General features: G+C 40.3%; 1 protein-coding gene across 2 annotated transcripts; it reads right to left on the reverse strand.

Moving 5' to 3' along the window:
• Positions 1–378: 378 nt before the first annotated feature.
• Positions 379–13493, reverse strand: LOC136424122 (reticulon-4 receptor-like 2). 2 transcript variants are annotated; one of them, XM_066412561.1, is made up of 13 exons: positions 13268–13456; positions 12693–12876; positions 12079–12150; positions 11766–11837; positions 10962–11033; positions 10502–10573; positions 9876–9947; positions 8400–8471; positions 7922–8039; positions 7340–7488; positions 1938–2183; positions 1157–1351; positions 379–918 (listed from the first exon to the last, which is right to left on the reverse strand). In XM_066412561.1, exons 1-13 carry the CDS (start codon positions 13340–13342, stop codon positions 914–916), a joined length of 1404 nt encoding a protein of 467 aa, XP_066268658.1. In that variant the 5' UTR covers positions 13343–13456; the 3' UTR covers positions 379–913. The 2 variants fall into 2 exon arrangements, with proteins under 2 accessions (XP_066268658.1, XP_066268657.1); XM_066412560.1 differs by lacking the exons at positions 379–918; positions 1157–1351; positions 1938–2183 and adding exons at positions 3942–4916; positions 5767–6021 and having other exon boundaries at positions 13268–13493.
• Between the last annotated feature and the right edge of the window lie 466 nt (positions 13494–13959).

Genomic DNA, 13959 nt, shown 5'->3' on the forward strand with positions numbered 1-13959 from the left:
CCACGTAGTGGTCACATGATAGAATGTACACTGAATGTAATGGAGATCATAATAAAACAAACAAACAATGCCATAGTTGCCAAGACCTCTTTGCGGTGTGAAAAATAAGTATAAATTAGCCCAAATATGGCGATGGCTGGGCACTTCTATAACCCCTTCAAGTTCCCACTATTCGCCAATTGTCAATATTCGTTCATTTCGCATGTGCGCATAGAAGTCAGGTAGAAACCTATATATAAGTGTCCCATTTCTATACCATTCGCAACTTTAAGAAGATTAATCATCAGCTCTGATTCACCTGAGAAAGATCATGATCAAATTTTAGTGGTGCATATTAGTACGTGTTTCCACCTTGAAATAAGATTCGACACGAAATAGTTAATTATTCCTCTTTTTATTCTGTCTACAACAGCTGTAGTACCATAAAAAGTCGCTAGAAGGCCAGAAATCAAACCTGCCCTTTTTTCTCCTATACCTACCCGAGAGCAGGATATAATGAAGATACATCGAAAGATTCTTCACATATGCTGTCTACACACACAATCACACACGACACCGAAAACATAACTTTCTCGGCGAAATCAACAATTGACTGTGCCATTTTATAAAAACGTGGCTCTTATAAAACATAAACATTGGCACGTACTCTCGTCATATGTATGATGTACGTACACAAAAATGACGAACACCATTAATCTACAAACATCACTCAATCTCACTTCAGTCTTGAAAGACAAATACTTTCTTTAAAAACAGTCGCGATCCGTCAGTTGTAATGAAGCGTTCATACTTTTGCAGACCACCAGATGATGGTTGACTCTAAATCATTCGAGAACATCATAGTCGGCAAGCAGATACGAAGTAAAGACTTGTTAGCTGCAAACTCTTGCTTCTGACGCTTGTGCGGTGTCGTTCACACTTCAGTAGTAGACATGTGAAGAAAAATACGGTTATTTCCGTGAGTAGAGAATGTATGAGGTAGGCAAAACATGCCATTACATTGTCATAATTTCACACACAGCCAGCTCCGGGCCGCCGAACTAGCCTGTAGCTATTACAAAGGGCTAGCTTTTTCTTCTACATGCAACTAGCCTTCGGGCATGATTTTGCAAATAAACATTGATTAATGGATGTTTTTTGATTATATAAAACGTACCTGGTTTTTTGACAAATTGTAACTCTTCCGTCAGCTCATTGTCCTTCTGGAGATCTGCTCCTCCAGAGTGACGACGTCGGACGATGTAGCAACAGCCAGCAATCACCATGACTACCAGGACAGCCGCGAACGTGCTGACTGTTGCCAAGGCAACGATTAACGGTCTCTTGTCACATCTATCCCACTGTGCGCTCTCTGTGGGTAGAATTCAATATGAAGAATGGAGATTCGTTTTGCACAAAATATGATGGCGAGTATTCACTTTGGTTGTTTAAACTTGAAGACTTTTATTCACGTATTACCTACCAAAATGATGATCATAGTATTCATGGACGGGGTTGTAGACTGTGCATTTTATCAAATGATTCTTTAAATATTTTGCCACAATATTTGTCTTCATTGGCAACACATCAGAAATTAGCTTAGCGATATTCCATATTTATTTGCATATCTATGACTAAACAAATACACTGCAATTCCAGTATGGCGGGCGTGGTGAGTAGTATATGTCTGTTTTTCTTTATCATGACTGTAAAATCATCTGAATGTCAATGGGTGGGTTTCGATAACTGCATAGTTTTAGTGACGTGAGAATAAGAGGACACCACTCCCCACACCACACACACACACGACCCCCACTTACACACACATACACACACACACACACACACACACACACACACACACACACACACACACACACACACACACACAGACACACACACACACACACCAAATACAAAACGGGAAGTCACATCTTGATGATTAAGAAGTTACTTACCTTTGGCCTGTGACACTGTGGGTTTAACAGATTTCTGTGAGTGAGCGTTTCTTGTAGGCTGACTAGTTGGCACAACTGGGCGTGGCAAAGCTGTCGTCATGGTGACAGATGAAGATGGAATCGCCGGGACTGTTGTTGTTAATGTTGCTGTTGTCTGTGTTGTTACTGTTGTTGTTGCTGTTGTTGCTGCTGCTGTTGTTGTTGTTGTTGTTGCTGCTGCTGCTGTTGTTGTTGTTGTTTGCGATACTACAAGAAAACATTTTGTTTCTGTTGTGCGAGTGTACGAGCAATATAGACTTATTCTTTAATGTTACATATGCAATACGTTTGTCATTTTTTGATCAATATAGCTTGACTTACGTAGCTAGCTGAAAATGTCCTAGCATTAGAGACAACTGACTAGATCTGTTTATAAGCCCCTTGGTTCTCTACCAGCTTAAACGTCTAGAATTTGAAGGCTACACCGATGAATTCCCCCCCCCCCCCGCCCGGCACCCAGAATATCTTAATTGTTATTGCAGCTCATTGTTGGTGCAGTTGTTTCATTCTCTGGTGAGCTAGACATTTCCTCTATAAAGCAGCTGAAATAATGATTCTCAAAATGTATCACGATGCATATAAGAAGAAGATTTCCATTTGGCGCTCAAAGTCAACAGCTAAAAAAGACTTAGCAACGGCCTCTAATGCCACATTTGAAATCAATATAGCTGTAAAAAAAATGGAAGGTAGACAAGTCAGAAAGTAGACAAATACGTGGAAGTGTTTTGTACAGTAGATATTGTCTTTATTCCTAACGTTATACAATATTAGTAATACACAGCAAGAACTGGGCTTCAATAATGGGGTTTCTTGCAACGGTCACACACTACAAGCTAGTATATATAGTGCTTCATATTACTATTAGATTGAGTACAGAGAATTAATGTTGATTTCAATATACGTTTTAGTATACTATGGTCATCGTTTATACGCAAGCATGCATGTTTATGCTGGGGTAACATTTTCAAACCTGGGCCCGGCTGGGCAGTTTGCAGGAACGACAAAGACTGGCATATAAAAGACAACAAAATACACAAAACGTAGAAAATTGATTATGAGCAAGATCGGTGTGTACTTCTTGACATACACTTTTATTTTGCATTCCCGCAACCACCCCGGCCGGGCCCCGGTTTGGAAATGTGACCATACCATAAGGTGTATTCATGGTTATTATGATAATATGTCATATTTTCGACGTGCAATATGTATATGGTGTGGTTTTCTTCTGCTTTTCTATCATAATTCTACAACTTTCAGACAGATATATTGTACATGTAATGTGCGGTGGTTAGAAATGTTTTATTTTTGTGTAACATGCAATATTTGGGACAATGTTTACTTATCTATTAATCGTTCTAGCCAATCATATCCCTGCCTCCAACAGTGGTGGCGCGTGCGGTCCAGTGGTTAGTCTCTCTGCCCCTGGACCTGCGGGTCGAGTTAGTGTTTGAGTCCCGGAGTTAGAGTCCCAGCCGTTGTTTCTCACTCGACGTGCTCGTTATATTGATAAGTTTTGCTATCCTAAGAACGGGACATCGAGCCGTAGGACACTGTTTATGCTACGGTCACAACTGCGCCGTTGCCCGGCGGGGTAGTTGTCCCGGACGGGCCTCGAAGCCACAAATTTGTCCCGGGTACCAAGGGGGGAGGGGGGCTACCTTATGGCGTCTATTTGTCACCGGGTCCCGCGTTGATTTTATGGCCGTGTCGAAATGCCCAAATATAGCCCGGCAGCCTAGCCGCAGGGTGTCCCACAGGGCCATGTAGGGTCAGCCCGTAAGAGCCAATAAACAGCCCGTGAAGTACCCCTTTTTAGCGAAGCTTCAGGAGCGAGCTTAATAGTATATTTTAGGCCCGTTTCACAAGAATTCCCAATTTTTTTTTCCAATTGGGACCGAAGCATAATAAAGCTTGTCGAAACGAGAATGGAAACAACCTTCTTCCTAGCTTATAATACCGAGGAGCAATGATTCTTATAGTTATAGATCAAAATCATATACAGGATATTCATTTGACGCCATGTTGGATTGCAGTGTACGTCTGCTAAACACGCCAACATACTACTGCTGTTAATTCAATTTCCCGCCAACATGGTCGCCGGGGGATTCAAATTTATAATTATTACTATGCAAATAAAAAGCCTCTATGTATATGATAAGACGCTGTAAACATACGATCATCCGTAGAACTAGAAAAATGGAGATGTTAGAACTAAATCGGGACGTTCGCACTATTTTTGCCATATCATATTGGATGTGAAGAGATGTTGCTTTCTCGGAACGTTGTTAATGCACCTATCTGCATGGAGGCTACTTAAAACATGTTGTAGTGCACACTACACACTATTGGACTGTTATGTCACTTAGACCCTTATAGTTACTCAACCTAACCATGTCATTCTTTTTTTTTAAACTACTGGATAATCGCTATCATTTCTTGTAATTTCGTTTTTCCTATTCTTGTCTTTAAATGTCTTTCGTTGTTTCACTTTCTTTTTCGCTTTCCCTTTTCGATTCCCTTTCTTCTTTCCCTTTCTACGTCTTCGCTTCTGCTTCGTATCTTCCTTCTTTGTTGGAACCGCCAAAATGGCGCCGTCATCAGCTCCGACATCCGTTGCCATGGTTACATTCTTCATGTCCTCTGACTGGTCAGACGGTGGTGACCCTGGCCCTTCCTTTCTCATCCAAACTAGATTAGAATCGTTTCCTTTTTCCTTATTTTTTCGTTGTCGTCGCCGCTCTTTCCGGTTCCTCTTTCCTCGTTTTCGGTCATTCCTTTCTTTCTTCTTCCCGGTACGGTCTTTTTTCTTGTTTCTCCTTCTTCCATCCTTCTTCCGCCCCCGTTCTTTGTTCTTGTCTTTCTTGTTCTTTGACTTTCCTTTTCTTCCAGGCCGCCTTCTTCCAAAAGCACGACCGTAGATCTTAAACTGTGGCTTCAGTTCTGTAGGAGGAAGAAAACATTAAGATGCTGTTAGTCAAGAAAGACTTCCTACTTCATCGCAACGCTAACAGCTCATGCTTTGGTCACACTTCCCAACAGGGGCCTGGCCGGGTTGTCTAGGGAAACGAAAAATTAACGTGTATATCAGTGAATATGCACAAGCTATGCTCTTTGATAATTTTTCGTAATTTTGTGTTTCTGTTGTCTTTTATATCATACTTTTCGTTCCACAAGACTGCTCGACCGGGCCCCGGATGAGAAATGTGACCTTAGCATAACTATGCGATTCAGTTTTACTCGAGTAAAGTGTAAGTTTTTCTCTTTAATTTTCTTGGCGAGGGAAATAATTACACAAGTACATTCTTCGTAGGGCGTCGTACGATCTTGATGTTCAATTTTCAAGCAGGCTGTGACAGAACCAACTGCAGGCAAGAATCTTAGACGACATAATCGGTAACAAGACATATGACTTTTGTACGATGTTTGCGATCTTACGCCAGTCGTACGATGAGAGTGACGGAGCCTTTAACAGTTAATGCGAAACTATGAAGACAGTCTGTATAATATCTGCTTAAAGAAGCTTTGCATTAACCTCATGTGATCAAAAATCGCCAGTTTATGTACAAATTAATGTCAGCTTATTGAAGTAACAATCTATCGTGACTATCTTCATCATGTTATTGGATAGTTTAGAATATAAACTTTTAGGACTGTATGCTTGCCGAAACGCCACCTTGTGGTAGAAACTAGTAGAGTCTGCTACACCTTGAACCTAGACATCTATCTACTTGCCTAGTTAGAAGGTGATACAATGAGTTAAAAAAAAGGAAACGAAAGTTAAGAAACCAACCTTCTCGTAACTCATAGAAGGCGACTCCTGGTTCAATACGCAGCCGGAAGCCGACGGTGTAAGTATTCCCTTTCCTGAGAACGCACTTCTGTATCACTGGCATGAACTCAAAGGACAGGCACTCGCTTTTTCCACGGCTCCAGCACAGTACCGCACAATCTCGCACGGTGGCGATGTTAAACAGCGGCGTAACTTCTTCGTGGTTGAGCATGGAAGCAGCGACCCCTGGCGTCCATCGAAATTGCTTCATGATATCTTGGACAGGAACCGGCGAGCAAAGTGGAGGGAAAATCGGGGAAAAGGAGATTTCAAGAAAAGAAGAAAAACCGTCTCAAAAATGCATTGCACATCTATGACATCTGCCTGCTTGCCAGAACACCCCTTCTTTGCACATGCGCCCGTCCAGGAAAAAGGAGACAGCATTGACAGATGTGAGCAGAAAGGAGTGGACCATTTTTCCATAGGGGTGTTGTAGATGGAAGGAGAATATGATGGTTAAGTGAACGCTGGTGACGATGAAGGATGTGTAGTACTCCCTTGTGCCTCATCATTATCCAGATGAACTTGCACCATGTGAATAAACAGTGTCATCTGGTGCTCTACCAACCGTCAGTTGAGAGTGCAAATAGCTTTTTCATTGTTCACGGCGAAGTATGCATGTTTTTAAAAGAGTCCTAACTTACACTTTATCTAGAAAATAAATTAAAATATTGCTCAAAGATTGGTACTGTTTTGTACAGCAAGTACAAGCTGCTCAAGAATGGACTGTAAGGTTTGATCCACTCACAAAACTGGAAGTGGTTACAGAACACAAGTAAAGTTTGTTACAATTTTACGTAGACATTGACATACAAAACGACGAAAGGACCAAATATTTCTTGCACATCAATAAATGATATTTGTTGTGTAATGCTGACATTGGTCATGGATGCTTTTCTTCTCAGTGCATTTTCAAAGGGGATGGTTACTGTCGAGATGACTCGATATTAGAAATTGAATAGAAGAAAAATAGATAGAAAGAAGATAACTAAGAAAAATAGGATTGAAGTACATGTTCGCATTTAGAAGTATGATAAAGTATGCAGTTTCGATCCTGGATGATTACACTGGCTTAAAGGAATAAGGATGTCTTGATATGTTAGCTTTGTTATTTACCACGGACTATTTAGAGTATAGAAGTTATAAGAGCCTATTTGTAGAAAATTGCATAGTTCACCCAATGTTTTTGTGTGATCAAGTATTCAACGAATGAGATGTAAAAGTATATTAGATTAGATTGGGTCTTAAACCCTATGTTGGCGTATCAATGGCAGCATACCCAATCTAACTGATTATCTAAGTAACGAAGTAAATTACTCTTCTTTCTAATGAAAGTAAAACTTACGTTATGATTACCACCAATAAATGCTGTTACGAAGTTGTAATCTTGTGTAACTTCCTACCAGTCAGATTACACGATGGGTCTCAAATCTGTAACGTTTCCTCTGATTACTTGTATTCTCGTAAATATCTCCCGTATGTGCTGATAGAATATCAACTTAACAGTAACATTGAACTAGTGACAGTAGAATACCTGTGGGAGGAGGAGATGGTTTGGGCGGCTGAGAGGAGGGCAGACACTGCTCCTGAAGAGTGTCCTCCGTCTGAGACAACAGGTTCTGCCCAAGAAGAGCCGCTGGAGTCGTGCAGTTTGGGAGGGGGGCGGCTTGACCGGATGGCGTTCTGGTGTTAAGTGTAATGTCAACATGTTAGCAGATAATTACATTTACGTAAATTTACTATATACTATTGTTCCAGATCAATTACATTTGTTGCCACAGGTTCGCGTTAGCGAAGCCTATTTTAAATCCGTCGGCATCGACGGATGCCGGCGCAAATGTTCATCTCGTGAACGGTCGTTGCCTTCCAGAACGGTCGTTGCAATTTCTTCCAATGCGGTCCTATTCGTGTTTGGTAAAACTAACGGTTTAAGAATGTGTTGCTTAAAAATACTTAAGTATGAGACAATACTTTACGTTTGGGACCGCATTGTTAGCGGTGACACCATGCAAAGAGAACCAGTCAGAATTACCCAGAGGAGAATATGACAGCCGGTCATCCAAACGTCAGCTCTTGTTAACTATGCGTGAACGAAAAAAAACAACTTCTGACTTACTTGATGTTTCCCCGGTTCTGCCTCAGATAGTCCACCAGTTTCTGCAGCCGGCAGTCGCAATGCCAAGGGTTGTTATCCAGGCTGAAGTACGCCAGTTTGCTCAGCTGAACAAGTTCCTCTGCAAAGGAATTAAACTTCATCACACATGATACATTCCATGCCAACTTCATTCAAAATATCACAAAATCTACAAGGTACCCTACTATGTCTATTAGGGCAAAAGCTACACGTCTTTATATAATACAAACGCTGTGAGTGTGACAATATCAATGTAAAGGGACTGGGAAATGCGCCTACATCAAATGAGGATGTATAGATATTGCATTTTTATAATGGTTTCATTTTTTCATTAGTATTTCGCCTCTACACATTTAAACTTTTGCTGATATATGCCTTTATCCGGAAATATTCTCCACCATACTACAATATAGAGAGTGCTCGTGTTTCCTTTTGACGTGTCTGTATGACGTTCATTCACCTCCGTCCAAAAATGTCAGTCTATTCCCAGCGAGGTGAAGTCCTAGCAGGGATGTTAGGTCAGTAAACGCACCTAGATAATGGAGAAAGATTTGTGTTAATTCATTATTCATCAATCAATTTCCTCACTCCACCCAGCTAAACTTGTTTGGGGAGGAGGAAGGAGCGGGCTGGGTTCCGCATTCAAGTACCTTGCTCTAGAAAGTCGATAACAACGCACTTCCCCTAGCTACAGCCTCAAAAGGGCTACGTTAACATACTTTTTATATGTAATCAGCGAAGCAATATTTTTTTGAATATCATTATCAGGTCAGTAGCTCGTAAGAAAATAATATAGTTTTTTTTTTAATATACATGCTCTAACCTGAAACTTTGCGGCAAGCAGTAACAGTTTATTACGATCTGATGAAGGCAGTTGAGCAGCTGTTGACATGTCTGTAGATAGTATCACGTAAAGTTTGAAAAATACTATATTCCCCGAGGACTTTAGATCCTTTCGCAACTAAATCGACCGATGGGTAGAATGTTCATCTAATTAAACTAAAGGAGGGAAGAGACATGGGGCGTTGAAGGAGAAATAAAGATAAGTAAGCGGTCCCTAACAGGACAGGACCAGAAGGCCTAACATCTAAAGAAGCATGAAAGGTGAACACCCAGAAAAACTAACTCCCTAAATCTGTGACTTAGGGTGAAGAAAAATTGAATTCAATGCACACTTGAGATTCTCATAATGTATGATTTAGACTTAATACATGTTGATTGTACTCAGTTTTATTGATTTTCTCTCCTTCGTTTCCACTTATTCAATCAAGGAGCAATTCTATGCACATGGGAGCCGGCAATACCATCGGTACGCAATCAATTATTCCACTCTAGTCTGCCTAATCAAATGAGCCATAGACGTGATTGTACAGCAAATCCCCATCGAGGGTTGTATGTACATTTATCTGTTTTGTAACGAAGTTATGTCTGACTGTGGGATGATCACCGTGAGTTATGTTAAAGTGGGGTCAAGTTTAGATGCAATGAAACCGGCCAATTATGCGTAATTCAGCCATACAGGCGACAAGCCTATCCTCAATACAAAGTATGTAGTCCTGATGTATATACTTTTCAAAAGGCAATGTACGGCTCTCAATGTTGATTGCAGTGATAATGTCATCTTGGAGGTAATATTTGGAAGTATAAGATATGGTTATTACATTTTGCTTGGGATAGGGCGAACCACACACAACGCTGAAGGAATACGTGATGTTGTAATCAGTATGATTTTCAGATGACAATATTCCCAATGTTGGATTGAATGAACAGGAAATTGTTTTGTTATGCACTACCTCTTCGGATTCTCATCAATCAAAATATATTTTGGTTTCAAGCACATAGATACTTAAATAAGAAGAAAATTATAAATGAAATATCCTATTGGTAACCTCAGAAAAACATTCAATAGAAACAAGTGCTGTGATGAGATACGTACCTTCCTCAACAGTGCCTATCTCGTTATCATGAATCATCAGATACCGCAATGTTGTCAGCCCGATGAACGCATCTGAAAAACAAGGGTTTGAAAATCTCACGACTGTGTGGAATGTCTAGCATTTTTTGTAAATTTATATCTTGTTTAATTATAGTTCATTGATTATGCTAACAAGGTTTTGAACAGCATTACATGAATCCATGATCACTTCCTGTCACCCTACAGTGAACGTGTCTAGCATATGAAAAATGCATACGTCATGCAAAAACACAAACAGACCAAAAACAATGTCTCCCTGCAAATTAGCAGCCTCTGCCCTTGACCCTATGACCTGGAATTTCTGTCTGATAAACGAACTTTGAACTCTACTTTCTGTCACCATTGAAAAGTTTGACCATTTCGGTGACTCACTCCCTGTCACTCTACTGACAATGTATTTAAACAGCTACAAACGCACAAGAGCATAATCATCCAAACACACCGAAAATAAAACCTCCGTATAAGGCGGCAACCACTCGTAACAAATGCAGGGATACAAGAAACCTAGTACAATCAGAAAATGGCGCATAATAAAAACAAAAAAGCCCTATTTTTAAGCCTGCTACGGAGGATAATGCTTGGCGTACCTTGGCCGATGGATGTCAGTTTGTTGCCGTCCAGGAAAAACTCTCCCAACTTGGACAAGTCGGAGAAGATGCCTATGGAGAAAATTGAGACACTTTAACCTTCTCCCTGCTGCCTAACTCTGTGACCAATTACAACTTGGTCCCAGCAGGATACTTAACTAGGGACAAGGTTAAACAAACACAACTTAGCAGTAAAACGTGTTAAAATAGAAAATAGACAATACATCATTGCTTGGCCTGTCGGTGACATTTTCTTCTATTGTGCTAAAGAAATGAAGAATAGTTTTCTTCAGATTGTCTCTAAAATGATAATTCAACTTGCTTATTACACACTATTCAACATCATCGTCACCAGGACTATTACGTTACACTATCGATGGAACAATACTTTTTACCAATAACGTCTAAGAAAAGTGCTACTTTAAGAAATCTTATCGAAGACCTTCAGTCCGTTTCTTACCACCATCAATCGACGACAGTCGATTCTGTGACATCTTCAGCCACTCTAGTCTTGGCAGTTTCCTGAACGCATCTGAAAAGGAAATACTTAATGTTACGGCGACTTACCGTGTCATAAGTTAAGCAATTACTGTCTCACTGTAGTGAACACTTCCAAGCTTTACCTGCCTCTAAATCTGTAGAACGTTTTCTTGTCTAGGGTTATATCTACCCATATCCTAAGCCATGGAAATACAATGTACATCAAATGTTACAACTATACCAAAAAACACATAACTTAAGCACCATAACATCGTTATTCCTTTCTATTGCGTGGTATTGCGTGGTATCCACCCTATTCTAATTCCGGTACGCTCCTCTGATCGCCTAGCTTCTTCGTAGAACTGAGACTTGAGAGTTTCAGCATACGACTAGGTTCTCCTTTAACTCACATTATAACACTGTCCCAGTAACAGTTTCAAGACCTTTCTAAGGCTACATCTTCTTTCCGCGGACTGCTAAAGTGTGAACTGTCTTCCTAACAAGTGTTTCCCCTTGAATACAGCCCACAAGCCTTCAAAACCAACACTTATCACCATCTCCTAGCACAGTAACCTATGGATATCTCCTATCAATTTAGTCTATTGCCCAGAAGTGGTCTCTTGACCTTGCACTAAGCAATCTTGTAAAAAAAATATTCTGCATGCAAAAGGAGACAATTCGGTGAGCGAAGCGAAAACAGAGAAAAGGATGGATATCATGGCATAAGTGAACATTTTGCAAACTGACGTGTACAAAATCAAACAAATCAACCAATCGACTTTACCTTTGGCGATAGAAGTGATCTTGTTTCGACTCAGGTCCAGGTGCTGTAGCTTTGGTAGGTCCGAGAACACACCTTCGTGGATTGTTAACAAGTAGACAGTATATCATTATTAGAATTTAAATGAATGTCCCAAACATAATGATGACATGCACCAAACATAATACACACGTCTAGCTTCTTTTAGTATGATTATAGTAGTATTCAAAAATGATCAAAAAAGAAAATCCAACTAGGCATTGCCATATGATGTGTATAAAGGACAGCGCATAGGAAAGTGCCTAGACATTTATTTGAAATAATAGTGTTACCTTACCTGCTGCTATTGACCTTAGCTTGTTGCCGTTTAGACTCAACCACTCTAACTTCCTCATCCCGGAAAATGACCCTGGGAAGATAGTTTTGGGGTGGAGAGAATAATCAAAACATTGGAGTAGAATAGAATGTTTGTAGATTTTGATTATAATTCTATGATACAGAATGAGGATTGAAATAACGAATGATCATTTGATAAATCACTATTTCTGTATGCAAAATGTGTGCTGATTGAAAAAAAAGAAGAAATAAACCCTAGCCATTATACTGGACGATGTTGCAATGGAGATTCCTTTAGATACAATTTTGATGGTGTCGGAAATATGTGACCTGGCTGAATTATGCTAGTAATCATTATACAAAGAACCAAAATGGTAACCGTTGAAACAGTTACCTGGCACGATATTTGAAAAGAGGTTGTCCTCCAGGAAAACTAAATCCCTTACCTAACACGATATTTGAAATGAGGTTGCGCTCCAGCAAAACCGTTGAAACCGTTACCTGGCACGATATTTGAAATGAGGTTGTCCTCCAACAAAACCGTTACACCCGTTACCTGGCACGATGTTTGAAATAAGGCTGTCCTCCAGCACAACCGTACGTTAAAACCGTTACCTGGCACGATGTTTGAAATGAGGTTGCGCTCCAGGTAAAACGAGGCCGTGACGTTCCTGTCGGTGGGCGCGGGGACGGTGGTCAGCTCCTGCCGGTTACAGGACACCTTCACCCGGCCGTCCGAGTACGTGATGCAGGTGCACCTGAGCTGGAACGCGCAGCTGCGAACCGACACACCTGCCACCTGCGAAAACGTACCCAAGATAAGTTCATAGACTTCCAACCTATTTATGTCAAGTCCTGACTCCAGGTCGTTCCTTGTCGTATTTGAGCCAGCTTGTATATAGACAGACAGAGACAGTGGGTTGGTATATCCACATATCTTTCTATTTAGAAAGATACATACATACATACATACATACATACATACATATCGATATATAGATAGATGTCAACGTATACGTAATGTATGTAACGCTTAACACAAAAGAGATCGTATCACTTCTGGTGCAAACATTTCATGCAAAAAAATGTCTCCTGTGTATTCTTATGATTACATATTCTACTTTATCATATTTCTATTCCTTATATATAGAACAGCGTACATATCAATCTGGACTGTGAGTCACACTCACGGTTTGAGCCAGAAGAAACAACAGCAGAAATCCCAAGCAGACGGGTGGGAGGTCTCCGTGCGTCCGCCCTGCCATGACGCCTAGTCAGTTCCAGCTAGCTACTAGTCCGAAAAACACAACTTTGTAACTTAAAGGTTGTTAAAAATGCAGTGTTTACACTCGCGTAACTATGACGTCAGTATTGTCCACCATATTGGATGGTTAAACCCGGATGTTGCCAGGTGATTTTGGATTTGTATGTTTAACAGTCATGTAATTAGGACGTTATTCAAATGCAACTCTATCTGCAAAAGTAAAAAAAAAAAACAGTATGTAGGATTCGGAAAACAGTGCGTAACCTGCAAATTTAAAATAAGAAAATAATACATAACCAACAGAATTGAGAAAACAGAGGCTGGCCCATTGATAGAGTTTCTGCTCATTGGTACTGTATTGCCAACCGAAATATCTGCTTGGAGACTGCGTATATCCCAAAGTAAGAAAACAGAACGTAATCTGCCGAATTAAGAAAACAAAACGTAATCTGCAGAAGTAAGGAAACAGAACGTAATCTGCAAATCTAGAAATAAGAAAACAGCACGTAATCTGCCGAAGTTAGAAAACAGTGCATGAACTTCAATAAAAGATGTCAACGTTATGGTGGCTACATTTCATTGCAATTTCCTGCCAACATACTGATCCGATAGTGATCC

The sequence above is a fragment of the Branchiostoma lanceolatum genome, chromosome 18 (genome assembly GCF_035083965.1).
Source record: "Branchiostoma lanceolatum isolate klBraLanc5 chromosome 18, klBraLanc5.hap2, whole genome shotgun sequence".
Lineage (NCBI taxonomy): Eukaryota > Metazoa > Chordata > Leptocardii > Amphioxiformes > Branchiostomatidae > Branchiostoma > Branchiostoma lanceolatum.